This window comes from Theileria equi, assembly GCF_000342415.1.
Source record: "Theileria equi strain WA chromosome 4 map unlocalized gcontig_1105316255041, whole genome shotgun sequence".
Classification (NCBI taxonomy): domain Eukaryota; phylum Apicomplexa; class Aconoidasida; order Piroplasmida; family Theileriidae; genus Theileria; species Theileria equi.
Window position 1 is genome coordinate 338,746 of NW_004668225.1, and position 24,329 is coordinate 363,074.

Below are 24,329 nucleotides of genomic sequence, written 5' to 3' on the forward strand. Positions count from 1 at the left end.
TCGCTGTTTTACAGCTCGCCAGCTCCTATATTCACTAGGCTCATAGAGTCTCCATCACTATTCCACTCGTTACACTCATTCCATAGTGATAAACTCCCTAGTCTCCGACGTCGGTAGGTCACTTGTCCTCCTAGCTTCGCTAGTAGTTCGCATGGTTCATTCCGCTACGCTCCATTCGTATACTCCGCATTCAACTTACCTCGATCGATTACTGCTCCGATAATATGTGTATGTCTGGCATTACCCTTGACAGTATAGTTCATAGCCCCGTGCATCTCTCGGGAATAAATGGCCATGATCTTTCCGGGTAAAGCTCTAGAGAGGTTGAGATCTACTAGGATCTTTTGACGTCCGAGTACAGCACTGCATGCTTGCAGATTCAAAATGAAAAGCGAGAGTGCCAAGTACCTCTCAACCACTTTTATTTTCATTCTTCCAATTGGTTTGTATAGACTAACAATCCAGTTGTTTCTCTCATGGACACTTTACGCAAAAAACTTCCCCCTCTAAAGGACGTTAACCCACCTGGGGAGACTTGTGGTGAGATTGCAAACACATGCATTTTGTGGATGGCGACAAATAGAGTAGATATTTCCACCCTGGCACGCCCGCATTTGTGGTTAAGTTGGATGGCTATAATCTCAATTTGTGGGCGATGTAGATGTCGTATAACAACTTGTCTAGAATGGAATGTTGTTGTAGATCTCCCATTAATGGACAATTTATGGTTACTCTAATTATGCAAAGAGTAGTCCATGATTTAATCAGAGAAATTGAGGAGCTACTGTAGTCAACCAATAACCAGTTTAATATCCAACAAAAACTCCAGCTCCATTAACTCACCATTTATGTCTTACATGAATACTTATAGTCTAGGAAAATGGTTAGGAAACCTGTAAGTGCGTATATAGACATTTGAGGCTACACATTGTGGTGGCGTAGACAGTCCACATTTATTAACCTCCATTAGACTACTATTCTCCATAATTACACATAGCTATAAATAGACCATTACTATAAACTCTATTTGGCTGTAAAAACTCGTTAGACTCGTCTAAACTCCGTACGGATGTGGTGCAGACCTGCATGCAGACGTTTTAATTATTCCTCTAGATTTCTATTTTACACAGTTCTAACATACAATATCTTCTAAAACTGTTAAACACTCGCAACAAAAAATATTAACTTGAAAAGTACGGTGATATACGGAGACGTTCATGGATTTTTTTACCACTCGGTCATTATGGCGACAAGAAGAGGAGTAACGATAGATATACGTCCAAAGGACATTTACGAAATAACGCACAAGCTTTTCAACCACAGTTTTGAGACTGAGTATCTCTCGGAGCCAGACGGTATCAGAATTGGTCTCTATGTGCAACTCTTTGAGGATTACGGAATGTACTATTATCACCTTCCTGATACCACAAAGAGGCGTTCTCCGACAGGAGATACAGGAATGGATGCCTACAGAAACGTAGAAATCGCAAAGCTCGTAAATGGAAGTCAAATTGTAAAGTTACATGAGAGGTTCCTTGAAAGATGTACAGCTGTTTCTGCGTACATTGGAAACTATAGACCGGACCGTCCCCTTTTAATTGGACTATTTTACGACTTTGGCCACGAAAGGTACTTTGTAAATCTAGGAAATGGCAACTGGAAAGAGAACCCCTCTGTGAATTCCACCAACGTAAACCAAGAAGTTGCCAGACTTGTCTTTAGCATAAATCCGATTAGCATCATGAAGGGAAGATGTAATGGGAATTTTAAGGAAAAGAATGTGGAATGTAAGTACTAGAGCGACCATAGGCTTTAGCCGGATGGAGTATAGAATGACCCTTAGCGACAAACGGGAGTTCTTCCGTTTAGTAGGATTCCTCATTTCCTAAGTACAGTGGCTATGTCCCTAAGAAGGAATGATGACTTTTTAGAACCAGTTCATCCATATAAAAGCTTCAACTATGGAGAATACAAACTCAAAGCCATGAATGTAGTTTTGACCTTTCAAGAAGAGAAGGTCCAGACATTGATATTCTGCCTTTATGGATCCCATTGTAGAACAAGATGAATAGGAAAAGGACGGAAATGTTGATGAACTTGGCCAAAGCGGACCATTACAGATGAATGAGAGGTAGAGCAAGTTTTCTGGAGGTTCATGGAGACTTATAGAGAAGACCTCTTCACACTCTCAGAAGAAGAATCTAAAGGTAGTACAAGACATTGTCCGCAAAAACTGTTCCTCCTTTCAACCAACAACTAGCAGAACTTTAACATCTCATTCATTCTTTATTCTTACTGTTCACTGATACATGAAGGAAGAGTTTGTGAAGAGCCAGGACCTTGACATAGACCTTCCAGATTTGGCCAGCGGAATCCATTCAGCCACAGATACCAACGGCAGTCATAATTATAGTGGAATAACCCAATAACAATAATAATGCATTTGCTCCGCTTTAAATCCCCATTTACATCACAATAGAGGGATGTCTATTCTTCCTCACATTTTTATTCTCTCGAGTTTTATAGAAATAAACACATCTATTAGGTTACAAAATGAAGTTTATTTCTCTGTTTTACTTTGCATTCATAGCAAAGCTTTGCAGTACAGGTTGTTGTGGAGGTGAAAACGGCGAAGCACTTGATATCTCTAATCCCGATTCGTCCAAAGTAGATATAAGGGAGGAAACTAGCAGAGGAATAAAGTGGAAGGTCTTTAAGCCGAAGGATGGTGTAACAATTACCTCGTTCACAGAAGGAAGAGTAGAAATAGGAAAGATAAGCAGTGCGGTTAAACTTCTAAGAATCCCACTGCATTCACAAACCCCCATCATATATATAGCACATGGAGGCGCTACACCCGAAAAGTGCTATGAAAAGGTTGATGGAAAATGGAAGGAAACTGGTCTTAATGATTTCTTCAATAAACTAAATGGAATCAAGAATGCAGTAAAACAAAATGAAGGGCCGGTAAGTGCAGAACAAGGTGTTTCCAAGAATTTAAAGCACCAACATAACCCCGAATAGTAGCTATAACCAGAAATCATAACTATTACCACAGCATCCATATAAACGCTTTACATGAGTCAGTTGAATTCTCGGAAGGCCATCCAAAAAGAATGCAGTACAATCCACAGATTCTTTACCAACACTAGTGTCCATATTTCCATTATGGATTACAGGAGCCAAGGGGACTAGTTATCACCACTACTAGTGCTATGTATGGATCCTCTAAGTAAAATCTTGCATCCAGTATACCAAACAGTTACAGATCTCTTTGGATGCTACAGTCACACTAATGGCTCATTATGGACTCCATTACTCCTAAACAAACATCCCAGCAATTCTGACCATTACAAGCCTCAGGAATCCATCCATGGAAGTAAAGCACAGAGTTTAAGGTGCACAAAACATCTCATTAGCGCCGTATAGACCCAATATCCATATATGTGCTTCACTGTCACCTCTGTAGCCATGTAAATGAGAATTACATCCTCTTCTTCCAAATGTATGGAGGAAGAGACTCATAGATGTACCTCTATTCTCTTCCTCGTTCATAACTTTGTATCCAGCAAACATAGACGTGTTATAATGTGCAAAATATTCCTCCTAGCAGATGTTCTACTCATCCTTCCGTTAAGAGTAATCGCGAGGTTTCTCTAGGCTCTTTTGGAGCCAAAAGTTTTCCGGGAGCCTCAATTACTGGGCAATTTCTTTTACATTACACAACATTTCCAGCTTTACAACGGAACTTGTCAAAACTATGCCACTAAAAGTGCAATAGAGGTCCTCATTTACACTATACGTTGAACAGGTCCACACACTTTATTGCGTCACATTTCATGAAGTCTTTGAGTGACCTTTTGGCCGTAATTTCGGCTGAAAAGCGTCGTCTATGCTATGTGTTTAATCTGGACGGCCTTGGAATTTTCAAACAGCTCCAGTTTGAGGAGTTTCTGTACAGAAGAGCCACCAGCGTCTCAAAGAACTGCGCGTTTCTTCTCGTAAACAACTTGGCTAGAACCGGTAAGTTAATGCGGAGTATACTAACAGAGTGAGTATGATGCTGTCGATGGCATAAGACAGAGGCAGTTTAAGCGACTGGCAGGAGCTCTGCAGTGACCTCCGGGAGCCTAAGGAAGAGAAATCACCATATCTAGATCCATTTACAAAACTATACGACCGTAGGGACTCTCTAAAAGAATGAGGAGTAAGCACAGCTAATATAAAACTGGAGAATGAACCTGTCTATTCACCTTTGAATGAATGCTCAAAATTGATTGAATGGGTTGCCATCCAATGGAAGAGATGAATAGACTCAACAATTCTATACAGGCAACCGATGATGCACTTAAAGAGCCAAGAATACCGTAAACAACCTATTTAAGCACCGTAAAGCCCATATTTTGACATCATTCATACGCAAACCATTAATAAAGACAAAGAATGAGAATTATAATCTCCAAAATGGGCCCATAAACTGGTATGGGTGCTGAGTATACAGGGTTGACTGGTGGTATGGACATGGCACGGATCTTCTTCTGGAGACATCCTTTTGAGCTTTACAGTCACCCATTCACTCCATTTACTCATAAAATAGTGGTAAGGGTGAGAGAAGAGACAGAATAATATTGGGATAACCTGCATGCATCTTCTTCTCTGTCCTTATCTGTCCTCTCCCCCGCCATTTATTCAGTGACATGTCTCAGTATAACCCTTTTAGGAATAAAGATAAACATGAGGATCATTGTCTTCTTTTATCTACTGAGCTTCATCAAGCTCTGCAGCGCTGGCTGGCCGTGTTGTTTGAGGGGAAGCGAGGAAGAGAATGATGAGCCTGGTTACGGTCAAAACAGACAAGAGAGAAGTAGCGTCATGCTGGACCTTAAAAGGCCAAACAAGAAGAACATAAGTTCCGGTTATATAAAGGAAGGAGATCTTGTAACAAGGGAATACTGCTCGGTAGCCGGTCAGCTATTATCTTGTGTCGTTGAGGATGACATTAGTATTTGGGCAGCTTCTGGAGAAGAGGAGTGCATTTATGCCGAAACTCATTCTAGAGGTGACGTTACCCTTTTGGTTTTGGACTTGGTGACGGACGACATTGAGTACAAGCACATATACTTTGAGAAGATTGGTGGTAGATGGGTGCAACTTGACGCTTTGGTCTTCTTTGACAAGCTCAAGGATCTGAATCCCATTCAGAGGACTGCAGTGTAGGTCATACTTGCTCGAACAAAATGGGAGCATGTGCTTTGCCTTTATTCCCATCTTTAGGATGGCTGTTGCATGCGGTTTATATGGATGTTTAAATGATCAGGAATGGGAGGTTATTGAATGCTTCAGCATCTTGGTCATGAATAAACATGCTCACTCCGCCATTGGTCCAGGGGACCTTGTTGATTATCTCCGAGAAGGGAGACTCAAATAATCGCTCACTCGCTTCTCATTTATTCTTCATATAGAAGCTCCTATATGGTAGTCTGGTCACCCGTTTTGGTCTATGGACCTCACTGTTAGGAATCCTTCTCTTCCTTAGGCTCCCATAGATCGTCACAGAGCTCCCATACCGGCGCATGCCCGCCTATTCGCTACGCTCATATTAACATCCATCATTCAGAAAAGTCCTCGATAATCCTCGGTCTTTCCGGAAAGCCTGGCGACTTTATCAGGGACATTCAGCTTTGTCGTAGAGAGAATGTGGAGGTGATCAAGAGATTTACCGGAGGTGGGACTGTGGTTGTAGACAAGAATATCGTAATATCATCCATAATCGCAACTCATGAATGGATGAATGGGTATGTGAACAGACATGCCGGAGCTGGTGCATATGGAGGTGTCGCTTCATCTGCGGATCCCAAGACTCCCAACATGCCTGTGATATCCCAGTGGCTTGTTGACGCCATTTATCGCAAGAGCGGGATTTTCAACTCTAGATTTGGACTCCTGGACGGGGACTTTGTTGTAGAATCGCCTCTATCGCAATTTAAAGGTTCTGAATCGGCCAAAGTACAAGTCGAGAGTCCAGAGAACAACTCCGTGCATTACAAAGTGGGAGGGAATGCGCAGGCATGTTCTACCAGTGCATTCGTCTATCACACATCATTCCTCTGGTCAATTTCCCCAAACATTTCCAGGCTTTTGGTAAAGCCTAAACGGAGGCCAAAGTACAGAGGAGAACGGGATCACGGTGAGTTCCTCAAGAGCGTTCAACTGGGACTCTCTAACGAGTATCGAGACTCTGGAAAGTTTGCAAACGCCCTGAGGGGAATGGTTGATGACTATCGACTCGTAGAGATTGAAGGGGATTCTCGGAATGAAGAAGAGGTGACGGACAAAAATCACCCCCAACGGTTAATAATCAGAGGGAATGTTATCGATGAAGCCATAGAATCAATGGACAAACTATCGACGGTTCTTTTGGATATCTAGAGACCGTATAAACAAGACGATTGTAAAATGATAAAGCTAATGTTTTAAAACTGACCGCAGACTCTCAGACGGGAGATTAAGCTAATTGACCGGGGACTTTGGCCCAAGGGACAGCGTGAGTAACTATTAATGTATAATGTATCTGTTTGTAATAAAAATTTCACTCGAGACGAAATGTACAGTTATCAGTAGCTATAGGATTCTTGACGGTTTGGAGTAAACTCACTCTGCATGCAAGGACATGTCCATTCCATATAGGCACAAAAGCTACAAAATATGATGCAAACGAATTTAAAGGATGAGTTTACCGTTTAGACCTATCTGATGGCTGTTTACGTGCTGAAAAGTGTACCGATGGATGGGACACCATGGGGATGTAAATGTGTTCTCCATTCTGTCTGTTTCCTGCCAACACATAACTTAGGCAATAGTTTAAATACTTGTGGATGAATTCAGATTGTTATTGTCTTATAGGATGATCTAATGGGGACAAAGACAGTTGATATTGATATCAGTAAAAAGAATGATTCTGGAAGTGTAAAAATAGACACTGATAACAAACCTGTTACAAAGGATGGAGCAGTGCTATGTGGATACGTAAAGCGGACATATAGGGTAGATAAGGAATATAATATAAAGAATATTAAGAAGGGAGGGACATCTCAGAATGTGTTTGCTACTTTGGGTTTGTGTTCAAGTGTTTCCGTTTTCTTCTGGAAAACAAAACTAGATAAGCCTCTCCTAATTCAACTTGGTGAAAATGGTGACTACTACAAGACTGATAATGATCATGATTGGAGCCTAGATTCATCTATAGGTTCTCACAATCTCTTGACAACACTTGATGAAAGGAACTGCAGGAAAAATAGCTTACACGTGATAGATATTGGCCAAAATAGCAGAAAAAATTCATATAACTGTCCTTATTGCGGCCCTGGAAAGATTCTACTAGACTATGACGATAGAAATAATGGAAGATACAATTACATAGCTTATCACTATACCGCAGCCTCTGGCTTTGGAAATATTAGGAATGGTAATGACACGATATTCTCAATCCCTGAAAAAATTATTACTATTTCAGCCTACTGGTATACTAAGGAGGCTCCTACTCCTTTGCTCTTCTGTTATGGGTCAGGGGGATCTTCTGAATGGTACAGTAGATATGACGGGGATCGAATCTGGTCATCCCTCATGGGATCCCCTTTATCTACACGGATTGATCCTACTATTCTTCAGGCAACTCTTCAAGAAAATTGTATTCCAAAGGTCATAATAGATCTTTCTGAGCCAGTAAATGCGTCTTATAGTCCTACTAATAATACTCTGAAGTTCAAGGTTGAAAGTACTGAGATTTCTTCCAACTCTGGCTTATGGAAGTTCACACACACCATGAATAAAAGTGGAATATTTAAAACTAAGGAAATTGTCCACAAGAATGAGAAACTAGAGGGTGTGAAATTTTTCTACCAACTGAATAGTATCTCTGCCTATTATTACGAAGACGATCCAGCAGATAGGTCTAAGCTTCTTCTTGTTGGACTGGAAATTAGGGATGGTACTCGAACAAAGTATGAGTACTACAAACGACCAGATAATAGCGGATATTGGATAGAACTTAATCAACTAGAGGGAGATACCGAACCTCTTAAAGAAGTAAATACCAAACTTGAGATGTTAAAGAAAGAGTATTTTCCTGAACCGTTTGATGCAAGCATCATAGCTGGTGGAGTGATTGTAGGTTTGGCCTGCTTATGCCTGCTTGGCATTGCAATGTGGAAGGTAGGACCTTCAGTAAGGACTCTTTTGGCCAGTAGACAACCCCTCTTGTAGTATTACATTACGTTACAACCCCTCAATATTTATAGGCACATCTCCTACCATATAGCTCGAGTATTAACTATATAAAGCCCCGGGGACTCGTGGTTAGGAAGCTCTGTAGATACCACCATATCTTGTTGCATGCAGAACAATGGACCGATACTCATGACGCGATATTTGTCATTTTGACAGTATAAACAATCCTAGTTTTATGTCATATATTTATGTGCAGATCTGAGTAGACTGGTAGATTTAGGGGACCTGTCTCTGGAGAATCCAATGGACTCATTATAGCAACAGTTCTTGCCATACAGACTCAGAATTAAAGCAGAAAGGCTAGGATATGATATGCAACAACCATGCTTAATTTTAAAAGAGGATATGAAATCATGAAAACCACAAAATGAAGGCGAAAACTGGATAATGGGCTCGCTCCAGAGAACAAGACCAAGAAACTTGAACGATTTCCCAGCTCCTATATGGATTATTTTAGAGAGATCATAGAGCAATAGTTCATTGTAGAGTCCCATCGCTTACATTATGGAGGTTTAGGGGTCCTATAATCATACGTATGAAAACTCCCTACAGATCCGTCTAGTGTTTATCTGTAAAAGAATAGTCATTAGATGACATTCTATGGTGAATCCTCATCTAGTTTGTACTCTACATTCATCCTGGTATAATTTAGACATTTTACTGATAGGTGATTAGTGCATGTTAGATAAACACTGCATTTAGTTTACCACAATTCTTCAATGAATCGCGATTCCTTCTTGAGCTCCTCAATGTCAAAATCCGGAATTAAATTTGCCAAGATAAGCTTGACCTCGTTACCCATTCGGCGACTCCTGTATGTTAATGTAATGTGAGCTATGGAATAGCGAACACCGTCGTTAGACGGAGTCCCAAAGAATGAGGAACTAAGCGACTGAAAGGAGGATTAGGGCGAACATGGTGAGTTCAAGCGACCGTAAGGTAGTCTCTATATTCACCTTTGGATGGATTAACTATCCTGTCGTTGATAAAGTTTCTCTTCTATAGGCTCACTTTGTTCGCCAATGCTCACTACTCTGTAGTTCGCATCCCTCATTCTTCGGGACTCATTCTCCGCCTTGCTGCGGACATTGCATCAACTTACCCGCAAATTGTAATGATGCCATCGGTGGAGAGTATTCTGGTTATGTCTTCCACATTTTTACGAACGAGTTCTTGGACATAAATCTTGTCCTTTTCTCTGGAAAAGGCGTACTTTACGTTAATGGTGGATTGTTGTGCGAGTTCCTTTAGCTCGTTTGCGTAGAGGATATCATCTCTTGACCGGAACCCTAACATTATTAGCTTTTCAGAGTCATCGGTGAATGAATCCCAAAAGCCCCTAAATGGCGCAATTCCTAAATTTTTGTGTGACTTGATATAAGGGTAGAGAGTAGTTATAAATGGATTTATATGGTGATATAGCTGGACCTAGAATAGAGACCCCTAGATCATTCCACGCTAGACATTGAGACATACCTGCTCCGTTTGCGATAAGAACCATTGGTTTATTAAAGTCTTGGATTGTTGAGAATGAGGATGGTCTGATAAAGATATTGACCTTGGAATCAACCTTGAGATCGCACAGATAGTTGCTACAGATACCCTCGTAAATTCTCCTAGCTTTCAAAAACGACTTGTTAACTCCTTCAGGGAAAATCTCTAGCTTCAAGTTCGTATTATAAAATGTCTTGAGCGAGTGTAGATTCCTTTTTATTCTCTTTACAGTCAGACGGAGAGTATCACCGCCTTTGGAAGATATCGTGTATGGTCTTGGAATCTGCTTTGGAATGAGTTGCAGAAATCCAAAGAGATGAAACGTCACGTTTGGCATGAACAAACGAATAAACTCCTCCAGACTTAGACAAAGCTCCTCCTTCATTTGCTTCATCAAACGTTTATTCGTAATCACCTTCATCAACCTTTCACACTCCCTTGGATCCCTGAGAAAACAGCAAAGCTTGGTCAAATTCTCAGCACTTGGTAAAGAAACCAAATCACAGTAAAATTCCAGGGCATCTTGAACTGTGCAAGGGACTGGGAACGGAGCAGAGAATGATGATCCGTCCCTGACGTTTCCATATCTAGGAACAAATGTGATGAGTTTGTGCATTTGCTCATCACTGATACGAGCTCCACTAGACTCTGAAACGCCGAGTTTTTCCATAAAAAAGTCAATGGTTGATTTTGGATTCGCATAGAGTATAAACGCAGTATCCGCTGTATTGAATGTGCATGCAGTCTTTGGTCGATTCTTTGCAGCGTATGACGAGTTTGAGGCAAACGATCTGTCTGTGGAAGGAGTGTCAAAGGTAAGCTCAAGTGTGTGTGTGTCCTGCTCACTCTTTGGAGTGAGGTTTTCATTGAGCAAAAGTGTAGCCTTTCTGCATTGCCACTGTTGTTTGCAGATCACGTCTGTTGCCTTTGCCTCAAAGTCTGAAGGCATATTATATGTTGTATAACGGAGTTCCAGGGGAGCAAATGATCTCCAAGTATCCCCTGGATTGATTTTTAGCTTTGTGTCAAATTTTAGTTTCGGAGGCTTTGTCTCGTAAAGGTTGGAGAGTGAGGTATAGAGAACTCCAACCCACTTTTCAAACTCGAATCTGAATCCAGCCAATTCATCTCCAAGGCCCAAATTTGAAAACTCTTGCGCTCCAAGACCCAAAAGCTTTGCTTGCAAATCGTAGGCAGCCTTGTTGTAGTAGTCGTACTCTTTGCTTCCAAAGCCAAACATTGCAAACTTAAGACCACTTAAAGACATCCTGTTGCGCTCCAAAGTCTTTAGCCACTTGCAGAATTGAATTGTGTCATCAGTAAATAGACCGTCGTAATGAGTTGAAATGAGGAAGATGATGACCACATTTTCATCCGTAAAGTGTTCCTTCTCAAAGTCCTGTAAATGGATATAATACGAGTGAAACGAGTATGTGAGCTATGGAATAGCGAACACCGTCGTTAGACGGAGTCCCAAAGAATGAGGGACTAAGCGACTGAAAGGAGGATTAGGGCGAACATGGTGAGTTCAAGCGACCGTAAGGTAGTCTCTATATTCACCTTTGGATGGATTAACTATCCTGTCGTTGATAAAGTTTCTCTTCTATAGGCTCACTTTGTTCGCCAATGCTCACTACTCTGTAGTTCGCATCCCTCATTCTTCGGGACTCATTCTCCGCCTTGCTGCGGACATTCAACTCACCTCTAGGCAAATGGGATCCTTGTGTGATATATTGTCCCACTCTGCAAGTTTAGATGATAAAAGTCTGGCAAATTTCTCAGATGTTCCAGTTTGAGTTCCATAATATACACGACAAGGTAGAGGTTTTGTCGGTTTTACCACTTCCGGCACCTCTGGTTCCTCCTCTTCGGAGGGTGCTTCTTGCACATCTTCCTCCACTTTATTATCTTCTTTCCTCTGCCATCCTTTTATTTCCTCTGTATATATTTGTATTTGTGATGTTTATGCATGTATGTAGTCTAGTAGGATGCACATTGCGGTCATCGCTGAAGGAAGAATGCTCATATTTCCAGTAACCATCACCGATGTGACTAATTCTTACTATTATATTCATATTACCAACTCCATCAGGGTATTGTCCGGACGGTTTAGAGAGATCTAGATCAACAGAAGGGGTACGAAGAGTTTCTTTAGCGGAAGTAGTAACCTCCATCCAGGAATTTAGATTTCCAGCGTTTCTTCTGAAGTATCTCTGCGGATGACTTTGATAGACAATGATGGGTGTTTCACCAGGCTTATCCCAGTAGACCTTGATAAGGTTTACACCCCTTATAGATGGAAGTCCACGTTGCCAAACAGTACCATTCTTGAAACCAGAGAGAATGAAGTAATAGTATGTCCGTAGTAGGGGGTGTCTCCGGAGGTAAGCAAATCACTGCTATAGTATACGCGGAGACTTGCTTTACAACTGGGACATTTATAACTGGTACCACCACCCTTCTCTGTAATATTTATAATGTGTGCCTTGTTTTTGTTACAGTTTTGATAATCAAGTTTATGCCTGAGAGTAGTGGTAGTTATACTTGCATCCTTATTCCAAGTATTACCGCTATATGTATAGTACTCATTATCTCCCTCACCAAGTTGAACGAGGAGTGGTGTAGCACAAGTGCTATCCAATGACCAGTAAAAGACTGAGACACTACCATAAACGGCTAAATCATTTGATTGGCCAGTGGTCAAACTTCCTCTGCCAATGTCTCAACTATTACCTGCGCATTATTCCCTCTATATACAAAGCTAGCAATGAAAGATAAAAGCTCAAAAGCAGACAATTCTGGTAATTAAAACAAGGCGATATCCTGGGTAGGCACCAGAACCGTTACCCTTCCTCCTTCATTTTCTCATACTTTACAAAGTATTACAACACTACAAGACTATGGAATTGCCCATTAAAATGTAAAATGGATGGTGGTAGGAACCACTCTGCCTAGTCACCCTAACCGTCTAGTCCATTGGAGCTCTACAACGGCATCCAACCCGCAGGTTTCACTTTAGAGACTCAAAAATCGTACCATTCATCGATAACAGTCACATGTTTGCCACGAGTACACAAGTGATTATACTACTCTTCTTCATCTTCAATACAACTCTGTTTATAGGCTCTCAGTACTCTAAAACTTGTATATTTTCCTCCTAGATCATTTTCTTTAATGTAACAAACTTTCAGGCCAAGAGTCTCTTCGGTTCCCCCGGAAAACCGATTCTTTTCTGATCCACGGTCCTTAGACTCTTCTTCCTCCTCTCTTACTCGTTCATTTATACATTTTGTGCAAAGATAACACAAATTTTGCGTAAATTCATCCACTATAGTCCTCAAAACTCACCTTTAAAGCGATAGTAGGCGTAGGTGGCAAAGGATGCCGCAAAAATCGTCCAAACCAGGGCTCCAGGGCCACTTCTTCCATTGCTCATTATAGACCCAGAAATTTCAGCAAAATTTTTGGTCCCACTATGACTTAACGGCAAGTGAACCTCCCATGGGCAGCGCTCCACCGCCGGGTGCCACACTTGGATTTCATTCTCATTCCTGCACTAATTTTCCTCAGTTTCGTGAATGTTTTATTGATGAATTGGAATGGGAGCGTATTGAGCATTTGGAGGAGAGAACAAGGGAGGAAGCTCAGCGTTCCTCAGCCGGAGGAATGATGGCTACCAACCGGAGCCTTTAGTGTAGAGCCGTAGCTTTAAATCTGAGCAGTGGTCATTCAGAGAGTAAGGTTGCTATAGAGTGGATGGAATGGGAAACGGGTAGAGCACGTACAGGTGCGGAAGAACCTTCCTGGTGGACGCAAGTGGACAGATGAGTGAAATGTCCCGAAGAATGAGGGACTAGAGCGAGCTTTGGCGACTGAAAGGAGCTCTTCCATATAGTAGGATTATCACTGCATAGGTCTTTAGACCAAAGCAGGTGACCAGACTACCATAGGGGAGTCCCTAGGAGAAGGACAGATGGATTCCCAGATTCTCTATAATGGTAATTTACAGTTACTGTAGCGAGAATAAGCCTATGGGATTCACAAGAGTCCGCATTCTTCTTGTCGGGTTCCCTTTACATATGCCCAGCGTTACTCACCCATCTCCACAGTTTTAGCACAGTGCATCGTATTACTCGTTCATAAATGTATTCTTTACTCATTGGAATAAATCCTGGTGTCATTTTGGCTCGTCTATCATCGACTGCCATCTGCATGCATGTGGGCCGATTCTCCATGTTTGTCCATTTTCTGTAATGTACTTATGCTTCTCATTTACAATTCCATTTAATGACTCCAGACACTCCATTTCATGCCATTATGTCGGCACAGTTTTGGATAGAGAGTTCTGCAAGCCCTTGGGGATTGTCCATCGGTATTCTTGGATATCTACGGCCCTTAATGCTCCATCAACCAATAAGCAAATGCAGGCGTCTCCAATACCTTCAAAAATGTCCGGTGAGCATGTTACTTGACTAATTTCCATAAAAGGGAGGGATTTCTGGAGCTCAATTGAGACAATGTAGATACTCGTAACCCGTTCAGGGATATTCCAGCATACAACTATCATCTATATAAAGAGAATTTACTCTGCAATATCGTCTTTAAAGGTATACTTTAACTCTAGATACCTCTTTACTCTGGCAAAACTAGACATGTATTCATTGTAGAGTAGCAGATCTTTTCTCCCCTTCATGGACTAAATAGACACCCGTTCCAATTATTATGCTCTAAATTACAGTTAGAGGTCCATTGATGTAAAGTAGGTAAAGAGTGGAGAAGAGAGGCTCTCTTCCTGAATGGCCCCCATGAATGGATGTTGCAAGTCATTCCCGTGAGAAACCACGATTCTCATTCCCTTCCACTTACTTGATCCATATACTAATCTTGTTGTGGTACCAGTGTTGATTCTAGGTGCTCCAGGTTAGTCAACAAGGTCCACTTTTCCTGTGATGTTACCAGGAACAAGTTATTAAGCATCGACTAGACCTTGGAGTATTTGGAGCCTATTACGAATTTCTGCATGTTCTTTTATGAGCTTCTTACTTGTGTCTTCTTCTTGGCTATGCTCTAGAGATTTTATGTATGAAGAAGACGCGGTAAGAAAGAGTCTCATTTCTTCTTCCTCTAAAAGAGGCTTTATCGCAGACTATCCAGAAACTACTTGGTCTTAATATGGGATTACTAATTGGCTAGGTATGGTAGGTGTAGCAGAACAGAAGAGAATCTCAACTCACAAGATATGAACGCTCAATATTGGCCAAGTTATCACCGATTTATATGCCAAACCACACACTTTAGAAACACATTCTTCACACCTAGATCATGCAGGTGTGACATTGCGCATTATTTCAAGATTAAAAAAAGACAAATGCAGTTTAGGGACTGAGGTATCAAATTCACAAATGTAGGTTGGTAAAATATGACAGAGGAGGATAAAGCAGATGTTAAACAACGGGTTCCCAGATCTGCCAGACCTAAAAAGGCTCCTTTCCTTTTTCCTTTGGCTATTTCAAAAGATGTGAATGACTCAGATGTGACTTGCGTTGAGAAGAAAAAGGGATATCATGTTGGATATTATTTCGTATCTCTGACAAAGAAGACAGATCCATTTCTTGGTAAAACTAGAGCATATGGATACAAATGCTATAGACATTCCAAACCAACAGATTTGGATGTTTCAAACTACTACTTCTTCTATGCATGGTACAAAGGATATCTTCAAAGTGGAATCAAAATAAACCAGAAGTCTTTCAAAAGCCTCTCGGCCTACTACTTTTCCCATGATACAAATAACACAACGCCCCTTTTCATTAGAGTGAATCCAAAGGGGGAGGGGTATTACGAGCGAACTTCAGCTGGCAATGTATGGAGAAATGTCAGTCAAGTAGATGATTCCGAACTTTACAGCAAATTTATGGAAATAGTGAAGAACACGAAAGTTTACCCAGTAGTAATAAATGTGACTGAGAGGAACGAATATTACATAGATGGGTATAGGGAGGATGAATACCTAGCACGGTCAAAAGTACCCCGTATTACCGTAACGAATTCTCAAGATTCCTTATACAAAGGATACGAAATGAACACTCACAAGATTATTTCATCAGATGAGAGATCTGAGGAAAACCAATTAAAGGATATGAGAGTGATTTCTACAATTTACGGGGGACATGCCTACGAGTTTAAATCAAGTGTTTCTGACAAGAGATATTCCTGCGTTAGTGTATACTATTGGGACCTTATTCCAGACAAAGTTTTACTTTTACAACTTGGATATGGTAATACTTTCTACTGTCCAAAAGGGGGAGAATGGACTAGTTTAACTGGTATTTCCAAAGAAAATCTAACCACATATTTAGATTCTATAAACTGCATACAGAATTCGGCCCATTTTCTTGATATTGGTGAGACCTCAGATTATATATGTTGGAGTTGTGCCACCCATATTATATATGTAGAACAAGAATGTTTTGAAGGAAATTGGACAAGATGTACCCATAAAATGAGGGGGAAATTTTCAGCTAACAAATTTTGGTACAAGTACATGCTACAATCTGGACTACCAGCAACTAAGAATGTATCAGAAGTTCATGTATACTTTTCCAATGGGAAACCTTTAATGGTAGATATCGATTCTGACAATCCTAGAAACGATCTATTTGAGCTACACAAGGAAAATGAGTGGATAAGATCCAATAGAGGATATTCTGGGAGAATAAAATCCATTCCCGATATCCTAAAAGAAATCTGGACAAATTATCGATGCAATTCTGGGTTTATAGAAACAAAAACAGAAGAATCTTCTATTGGTGGGCAAGAATCTATCCGAACAAGTGACTCTGAAAGCATTACAAAAATAGCAGTTGGAGGAGTTAGTGGTTCCATAATAACTATACTGGGAGGCCTTGAGACTTTTGCATTTTTTAAATATCCAAATAAAAGCGTCATAAGATTAATAACAAGCATGTTCAACAAGTAGTTAGACTACGAACCTGTGGAACAACTGAATGACCCGATATTCTTGTGGACCAAAAATTAGTAAAACTCTGAAACCTATCTCTATAAAAATTCCAAACAATGTAGTATGATTGATGTTATTAGAATATCGATAATTTTGTCAAATGTGTAAAGAAATTGTCGACTATTCTCAATAGTCAAGTCGGGATAATTATCCCCAGGAATAAATGCCTTTTTAATTAGCTTCAAAGGTCCTAAGTTTTGTATTCACTCTACTATTCACTAGATTACTACATGTTTGTTCCTCCTAGGCAGTACCAGTTCAGTGTCTGCCCTTTATGTTCTTTTATCAGTCCACCTCTAGCCAAGGGTCTATGTCCACAAACCTTCCTCAATCGCATTTAGAGCCAGGAATAGACATCACTCAGTATTAAAACATGGTAAAGATCACGATTACTCGGAAATTTGCGCACAAAGTCGCGACCATGGCTCAGGCAGGTTACCAGGTGTCCATAGTGAAGATCTGGCGGCAGCCATAAGGATGTCCCCGGGCCAAAACTTTCTCTACTCATCACTATAGATGCTGAAAGACTTTCATGACTAGTAAGCCAGGAAGTGCCCATGAAATCCAAACACATCCTCCAGACTACTACCCCCTGTTACTCTGCCCTCAGCAGTAATTTCCCAAATGTGTAACGACTTTTGAGATCAATACCAATGGAACTAGGCATTTCCTGGATATGATTGTCAAAAAGTTCCATTATGGCCCCTTTTTGCACGGTTATTCTCTTCCTCACTCCAGATGGCAAGGAATAGACGATTTCGTCCTCTTCTTGTCGCCAAGTCCCCTAAAAATGAGACAAATATGAATGTCCTAACTTTATTTTACACTATACTCCTATACGGAGTCCGTATAAACGCGGAAACCCGGAATTATTACCAAGACCTCTTCGAGGAGTCCCTTGGATCACGCATTGATGGGTCGGTCTTTGATGTAATGCCATCTAGTCTGGATGGAGTGCCTTTGTTGACCTGCACGGCCAAGTCTAGTCCTGGAGCACCCACACTTGTCTATGGCTCCAGGACCATCTGGCAAGGCCATAACAACCTTTTTTGTACACTTGCCCTGGTCTACTTTGATAAAACTAACCCCAAGATGGTCCTGGCGGAGATAAACGACAAGTGTGGAAAGAACTCCACCCTCTTCCTCCTCAAGGAGGGTAAGGACTGGAATGAGGTTAACCTCTCCACTTACCTCGATACGCTGGAAAATATGAAGAAGGACGTGCCAAGACAAGATCCTATTGATGAACAATGCGATCCCGCTCCAGAGTGTGAACAACCAGAGAAACCGACCGTGGGAGAGTGTAACAAAGAGGAGGAAGAAGTGCATTGGGACCTCTCAGACTCCGACTGTGATGATGTGCCGCCGGCTCCAGTTGTTACGAATAGGAGGAAATGCAAGAAAAAGGAGTCCGCAAAGAAGAAGGATAATATAAGAAAGAGAACACCAAAACCTGCTCCTGTTAATCCTGAAAGGGAATCCAAGTGTATAAAGGTGAGTGAGGATGAAAGCGGAACAAACATGAACTGCACAATAATATGGGATCTAGCAAATGAGGACGCGTATGAAAATGAAGGGGATGAAGATACTCTGACAATCGAAGTAAAGGTGCCGAGATCTGGATCTAGACAGAGAATCCCACTACCTCCCATATCTCTGGATGATCCAGGATCAAATTGTGATGCTACTACCATTGACATTGACGATACTCCGGTTCAAAACGTTGTTCCATACAAATCATTCGATCATTATTATGATCGGGTCCCTAGCAAACTGGTAATTCCGAACCCTGGAGCAACTCTATCCACGCTAACCATTGGTAGCAACAGAGTGTGGACCGGACAGGAAGGCGACAGAATTCTCTACGCCAACGTACATTGGAAGGATGGGAGATCAGTGCTGGTATTCCTTGTATTGTATCCGAGAGGATCCCCAAGAGACATTTCACTATCATTCGTGAGGAGGAATAATACCTGGATTCTAACGAAAAACTACAATTGCGAGTTGGGTAAACTCAAAGTACCTTTGCAGTGCTGGTCAGCTTTTGCCATTGACATCGCCAGTAACAAAAACAGCAACTGCCACGTTTTCGAAGCGATGATGGACGACATCCCAACTCGTTTCTACTACCCAAAATTGGGAAAGATTGCAGACAGAGTCTATTATGGTAAGCACAAAATTTGGGGCTCTGAGGCTTGCCAATGCAGACAAGAGCCGTACACATGGCGAGCGATAAGTCTTAGACTATACCTGCGGAATAAAACCCCCAAACTCCTCAAAATCACCCTCAAGGACCATAACGATAGACTTGGTTCTCAACACTTTATATTTGCGGAGAGCAGCTGGGTTAGAATTGACGAGTCAAGTTCCCAGGGTATTAAGCAGACATTAAGAACCTTTGCACAGCGACAGCAGATCCTTGAACAATGCAGAGATTGATTTTAACAAATGCAGTTATTTGAATCGGAAACTTTAATGCAATTAAAATCTCCAAATATAATGCGGTTTATAATATTTTAATCATGTACTATGTGGTTTGTAGACTTTCTAATGTAGCGAAATTGTAGATTATGGGAGTTGTGAGCTCAAGGGAGGAATTGCCTCAGTATAGCAATTACTCCAGGATATATCACATTCAACTGAATCTGCTTCCACATCGAAAAAACTAAGCATGCATTGTAGCAGATATTGAGTTGCAGATATATACATCAACATCAAGTACAAGAATAGCAAACAAATTAAAACTGAAGAGTCGTGAAAATACTGCATTTATAGTGGCGTAGAATTGAGAAATGTTCGCCATGATTATATGTCGTAAACTATCTTCATTACTGTAGGATTTTCAGCCTTGGGAGGCTTGTTACTATTATCCACTTCATCAGAATACACAATAAAGAGAACCTCCTTCTTTGTCTGAATAGCACCTCTAACATCAAGACAAAAGGAACCACCGATGGCTTTAAAAGACACTTTTGTGGCTGTCCAATACCAGAACCAGAATGACCTCAGAATCCCAAAGTGCTGAGTAGGCCATTTACTTCTATCATGCTCATACTTGGAATAAGTCTTTAGATAACCATCACCCATTGATGCAAAAATAACTTGTGTGAAGCCGTATGAAAACGAGTTCAATGTATTCATCGCACTGTTACTACGCTTTTCGTAACTTTGCATGTCAGCTCCGTTGGTACCAATACTTCTCGTAAGCTGTGCACAGAGATCGTACGTCACAGTCATCAACCCCAAAATAGCAGGACTGCTCTTTACAGCTCGTGATATCGCCGCTCCTGGGGAATGAAGACCACAGATGAAAATGGTTGCACATGTCATTTCTATTAAAAAGAATATCCATGAGGCATGCCATATGGAATTACCCTTTATCCACTGCACATCTGGTCCCATTTTCTTGTCCTTGAGAATCAAAATGGAAAGTGGAGCCAGGGCGCTCGTAAAGAGAACCACCAGGTCAATGTTGTATGCAGTCTTTACATCAGTCAGCTTATAAGGCGCTATACCCGGATAAAAGGCATTGTGAATACCGTAACCCAGAGAGATCAATAGAATGGGTGACCAGGCTTTCCCCAAGGCTGTCATGAAACCATCTTCCTGAGTAGCACCATCTTGACCCTGAGCTCCAGTAGTATTGCTGCTACTACTACTACTACTACTACCAGTGCCTGATCCTTCACCTTGAGCATCTTCACTCCAATATGTAATGGTATAAAGTAACGCATGAATGCTAGTAATGCATATGGCGATGATTAACTGGCATACAACGAGCCAGTAGTTGATGTTGGAGAGTCCAAATAATTCCCAGAAGAAGATGAATGTGAGGTGAAAGATGGAGACAAACACTCCAGTGAGTGGCAGAGAAAGTAGAAGAAAGACCACGTTCTCCGTCACGATGTCTACGATCGTGGTAAAAGCGGCGCCCAGTAGGAATGATGCCGCACCAAGCCCCCAGTAGTAGAGAGTAAGATGACCCTGTTCTCCGCCAGTACAGTAGATGAGGAACAAGAAGACAAAGCACAAGCTAAAGGCTATAAAGAATCCTGCAGTCATCTGCCTCTGATAGGGTCCCTTGCACTGGGAGTAGAGAGTCAAAAGGGCAATTCCAATCAGCGAGAGGACCCTAAAGAGAACAATCATCCGGCTGATGTATAGGCTCAGCAAACTCATGGGTATTTGGAACCTTGCCAGGCTGTACTTGGCGGCAGCCATGGCCAGATAGGGCAGCTGATAGAGAGACAGACCTGCCATGAAGGCTACAGTCTTCTTCAGACCATCTCCTTCCTTCTTCTTTTGGTCCATCTTAGCTTCCTCACTCATCATTACCCTTTATAACCCCTTTAATAGCATCTTCCATTCCTTGTCTAAAGGTGTCTCGTAAAGGAATAATAACCTTGTCTTTGTCATCCTTCCGAGTGAATAAGAAAAGACAAGGTGAAGACATCACTATTCTCCTGGAAATTTTTCAAGTGTATAAGCCATCCTATAGGCTCTAGTTAAAACTATAGTACATTTAAAACTAAAGGAAGGAATGAGAAAAACTCGGAGGATTCCCCGAGAGCATCGGCCAGACCCCATAGCTCATTGCCGAGATATCGCCTTAGAGCACAGTATTGAGATTTTTCAGTAATGCCTAAAGTAATCTCCGTATTTTATTCTACCGGTATGTCCTCCTCATGCTTATTGCTCTCCAGGTTTTCTCAGTCTATTCTTTGATACAAATTTAATTCTTTTACTCCTAAACGTTTTTTCTAGTATTCTTCCTTCGATCTCATCACCTCCTTAAACCTTTATTCATATATTTAGACCACTTTAGCGGCCTGACTGCCACAAATTCTGAGTTTTATGGCCGTTACAGCCATTCCCTAGTCCTCCTTCTTGAAGCCAATTCTCTCTTGCAGTTCTAGAAGACGCTGTTGCTAGACGTATTATGGATGAAGATGGGTAATACTGGGATCTAAACCTTGTCTATTGGCAGGGAAGATGGCATATCTACAAAAGGTGCCAAAGTTGTGGTCACCCATTCTGGAGGCTTACCTGCTCCTCCATTCTCATTCTGCAGTGGTTGTCATTATGGCATATACATTCGCAAGGCTCTCTATGGAGAATGAATGAATCTGAGATACCCTGCATAATTACAATGATGGGAGTAAGAGTATAGAAATGAAATGAGTTAGGAGTGTTTTAGCGTTGTAAAACTGCAGAGTCGTGAAAATACTGCATTCGTGATGGGAGCCTAGTGAAAAATGTGTGCTCCCTTTAAGCTGTGTTTATCTGGAGACTCTTCCTTCTTTTTAATAAATGGAAGGTCAAAGAAGGGGTCATCCTCGGGAGGAGCGTCATCGTAGACTATGAATAAATGCTCCTTTTTAGTTTGAATAGCTCCCCTTACATCTCTGGTAAAGGCAGTTCCTACGTTGCTAAACGATACCTTTGCTGTACTCCAGGTCCAGAACCAAAAGGCCCTGAGTTTTCCATAGTGAGCAGTAGGCCATAAATCTGAAGTTTCTTCCGCTTGGCGATATGTTCTAATGTATCCATCTCCAAGGAATGCAAAGAGAACTTGCGAGAAGGAGTATATAAAGGTGTTGAGTGTATTCATCTTAGGGGCATCTTTACCTCCCTGCTTGTCAACTCCGTTACTTCCTATACATCTAGTCATCTGCACGGAGAAATCGTAGAGTACTGTGAAGAATCCGAGACCCCAAATACTATCCTTTATAGCTCTTGGCATGGCACTATTTGGGTAGTGAAGAGTTGAAAAGAAGAGCATTCCACACATCACCTCTATTCCAAAAAACGCCCAGGCTCCATGCCACCACCTAGCATTACCACTAGTCCACTTCTTGTTTGGGCCCTTTCCTTGGGATATAAGGTACAAGAATAACAATGGCGGTACAGCACTCGTGATTAAAACTGCAACATCTATCTTGTAACCTCTGTCTATGCCAATAATTTTATATGGAGCTACTGATGGATAGAACATGTTCTGGATGCCATACCCAAATGCAACCAATAACAGTGGAGATAGGGCATTGTGTAATGATTTCAAGAACTCTCCACCTCCAGAACCACTTTCAGTACAAGTAGTAGAAGTGGTATTAGTACTATTTCCATTAGGAGTTATACCCATGAATGTCCAGACAAGAACTGATACAGCCGCTATCAGTGATATCGCACAAATCCACTGCCAGAATACCAGCCAGTAGTATATGTTTGAGAAGTTCAAATACTGAGAAATGACAATGAACGATATGTGATAGGAGGACGCCAGAATTCCTGACACTGGAAGGGCAACCAGGAGGTAAGTTACATCATCTCCTAAAGCCTTGACGATTCCGACAAAGGCTGCACCAACGATAGCTGAAGCCAAGATGACCATCCAGTAGTAGAGAGTGAGATGTCCCTGAATTCCTCCTGAACAGTATGTGAGTAACAAGGCTATATAGCAGCCTATAACACCCCAAAATAGTCCAACTGTTATCTGGCTGATACCAGATTCATAAAACTGATCATAAACTGTCAAGACTGCAACTCCTAGTAGTGAGAAGATTCTGTACGGTATAATCATCCTGTTGATGTACAAGCCAACATATTGCTGAGGAATCTGAAATCTTCCTACCGTAAAGTTACCAGCAGATATCGCGGCATGCGGGAGCTGGTACAGGGCCAGTCCAGACAGGAATGCCACAGCCTTCTTTAGGCTGCCATTTCCTGTATCTCCCTGTTCCTCACCCATATGGCTTTCTTCCTGGACTACTCCAGATCCATATGTCCACTCATTTAGACTCTTGAAACAAGTGCGATAGCGTTTGATGCGGTAATTTGAGATCTCTTGATTTCAGAGTCATTCTCAACTGATATGTCTCAATGGGAGAGTTGTGTCTATCCTCGCAACTATAGTACTAAGAAATCCGCCATCCTTTGGCTACAATATTATTAAAATGTAAGTCAAAATTTTACTCCATTAGACAACAAGAATAAGCGACTACCGAGGAAGAATAGAGCCCAGGAAGAAGAGATTCTAGACCCCATAGGTGTAGCCTCGATATCGCTGGTAAATGGAGGTTATTCCACACTTTATGGTCTATCATCATGGTTTCCCTGCGTTCTATCCGTAAACCTCTCTTCTTCCTCCAAAGGCGTGTTTGTTTCGTCTCTCCCTGTCCAGTATAATGGACATGTCTAACTCCGTACATCTAATCTGGAGTGTCCATTTTACAGCGATCGTCCATCTTTAATATGCATAGGCATCTCATGTACAGTATCAAGTTTGTATCTCGACTACCGGTTATCCTACGGGGAACACATTCTTGATGTTCTAGAGAATGTGAGTTGCAAGTCTACTGGAATGGTAGACACCTATCGAGAGACAGTAAGAATGCCGTCCATTAAAGCTACTAGAAGCATAAAGGTGGAGTGGACCACTCTCTCAAGTAAACAATGGGAGTCTCAGCGGTTTTGGATGTTCCTGCTATTCCTCTGGCATTCATGCAGAGCCCTCAGGTCTATAAATCTC

General features: G+C 41.5%; 10 protein-coding genes across 10 annotated transcripts, besides 1 other annotated feature; 6 read left to right on the plus strand and 4 right to left on the minus strand.

The window, feature by feature from the left end:
* Nucleotides 1-164: 164 nt before the first annotated feature.
* On the minus strand, nucleotides 165-431 carry BEWA_046490 (signal peptide containing protein; the record flags this gene model as incomplete). Its single annotated transcript, XM_004831580.1, has 1 exon — nucleotides 165-431. One exon carries the CDS (start codon nucleotides 429-431, stop codon nucleotides 165-167), a length of 267 nt encoding a protein of 88 aa, XP_004831637.1.
* Nucleotides 432-1,243: 812 nt separating this feature from the next.
* Nucleotides 1,244-1,798, plus strand: BEWA_046500 (hypothetical protein; the record flags this gene model as incomplete). Its single annotated transcript, XM_004831581.1, has 1 exon — nucleotides 1,244-1,798. The coding sequence occupies one exon, from the start codon at nucleotides 1,244-1,246 to the stop codon at nucleotides 1,796-1,798; it is 555 nt and encodes a 184-aa protein (XP_004831638.1).
* Nucleotides 1,799-2,553: 755 nt separating this feature from the next.
* On the plus strand, nucleotides 2,554-3,024 carry BEWA_046510 (signal peptide containing protein; the record flags this gene model as incomplete). Its single annotated transcript, XM_004831582.1, has 2 exons — nucleotides 2,554-2,782; nucleotides 2,840-3,024. 2 exons carry the CDS (start codon nucleotides 2,554-2,556, stop codon nucleotides 3,022-3,024), a joined length of 414 nt encoding a protein of 137 aa, XP_004831639.1.
* An 815-nt stretch (nucleotides 3,025-3,839) lies between these two features.
* On the plus strand, nucleotides 3,840-6,429 carry BEWA_046520 (conserved hypothetical protein; the record flags this gene model as incomplete). The annotated part of the gene is made up of 2 exons (XM_004831583.1): nucleotides 3,840-4,023; nucleotides 5,618-6,429. The coding sequence occupies 2 exons, from the start codon at nucleotides 3,840-3,842 to the stop codon at nucleotides 6,427-6,429; spliced, it is 996 nt and encodes a 331-aa protein (XP_004831640.1).
* A 483-nt stretch (nucleotides 6,430-6,912) lies between these two features.
* BEWA_046530 (hypothetical protein) lies at nucleotides 6,913-8,262 on the plus strand (the record flags this gene model as incomplete). The annotated part of the gene is made up of 1 exon (XM_004831584.1): nucleotides 6,913-8,262. The coding sequence occupies one exon, from the start codon at nucleotides 6,913-6,915 to the stop codon at nucleotides 8,260-8,262; it is 1,350 nt and encodes a 449-aa protein (XP_004831641.1).
* A 681-nt stretch (nucleotides 8,263-8,943) lies between these two features.
* On the minus strand, nucleotides 8,944-11,954 carry BEWA_046540 (flavodoxin domain containing protein; the record flags this gene model as incomplete). Its single annotated transcript, XM_004831585.1, has 5 exons — nucleotides 8,944-9,098; nucleotides 9,389-9,641; nucleotides 9,763-11,179; nucleotides 11,483-11,718; nucleotides 11,819-11,954. 5 exons carry the CDS (start codon nucleotides 11,952-11,954, stop codon nucleotides 8,990-8,992), a joined length of 2,151 nt encoding a protein of 716 aa, XP_004831642.1. The 3' UTR covers nucleotides 8,944-8,989.
* A 3,245-nt stretch (nucleotides 11,955-15,199) lies between these two features.
* BEWA_046550 (hypothetical protein) lies at nucleotides 15,200-16,759 on the plus strand (the record flags this gene model as incomplete). The annotated part of the gene is made up of 1 exon (XM_004831586.1): nucleotides 15,200-16,759. The coding sequence occupies one exon, from the start codon at nucleotides 15,200-15,202 to the stop codon at nucleotides 16,757-16,759; it is 1,560 nt and encodes a 519-aa protein (XP_004831643.1).
* Nucleotides 16,760-17,893: 1,134 nt separating this feature from the next.
* Nucleotides 17,894-19,322, plus strand: BEWA_046560 (hypothetical protein; the record flags this gene model as incomplete). Its single annotated transcript, XM_004831587.1, has 1 exon — nucleotides 17,894-19,322. The coding sequence occupies one exon, from the start codon at nucleotides 17,894-17,896 to the stop codon at nucleotides 19,238-19,240; it is 1,347 nt and encodes a 448-aa protein (XP_004831644.1). The 3' UTR covers nucleotides 19,241-19,322.
* Nucleotides 19,323-19,606: 284 nt separating this feature from the next.
* Nucleotides 19,607-21,133, minus strand: BEWA_046570 (conserved hypothetical protein; the record flags this gene model as incomplete). Its single annotated transcript, XM_004831588.1, has 1 exon — nucleotides 19,607-21,133. One exon carries the CDS (start codon nucleotides 21,131-21,133, stop codon nucleotides 19,607-19,609), a length of 1,527 nt encoding a protein of 508 aa, XP_004831645.1.
* Nucleotides 20,443-20,472: a microsatellite.
* Nucleotides 21,134-22,046: 913 nt separating the features above from the next.
* BEWA_046580 (conserved hypothetical protein) lies at nucleotides 22,047-23,549 on the minus strand (the record flags this gene model as incomplete). The annotated part of the gene is made up of 1 exon (XM_004831589.1): nucleotides 22,047-23,549. The coding sequence occupies one exon, from the start codon at nucleotides 23,547-23,549 to the stop codon at nucleotides 22,047-22,049; it is 1,503 nt and encodes a 500-aa protein (XP_004831646.1).
* Nucleotides 23,550-24,329: the final 780 nt, after the last annotated feature.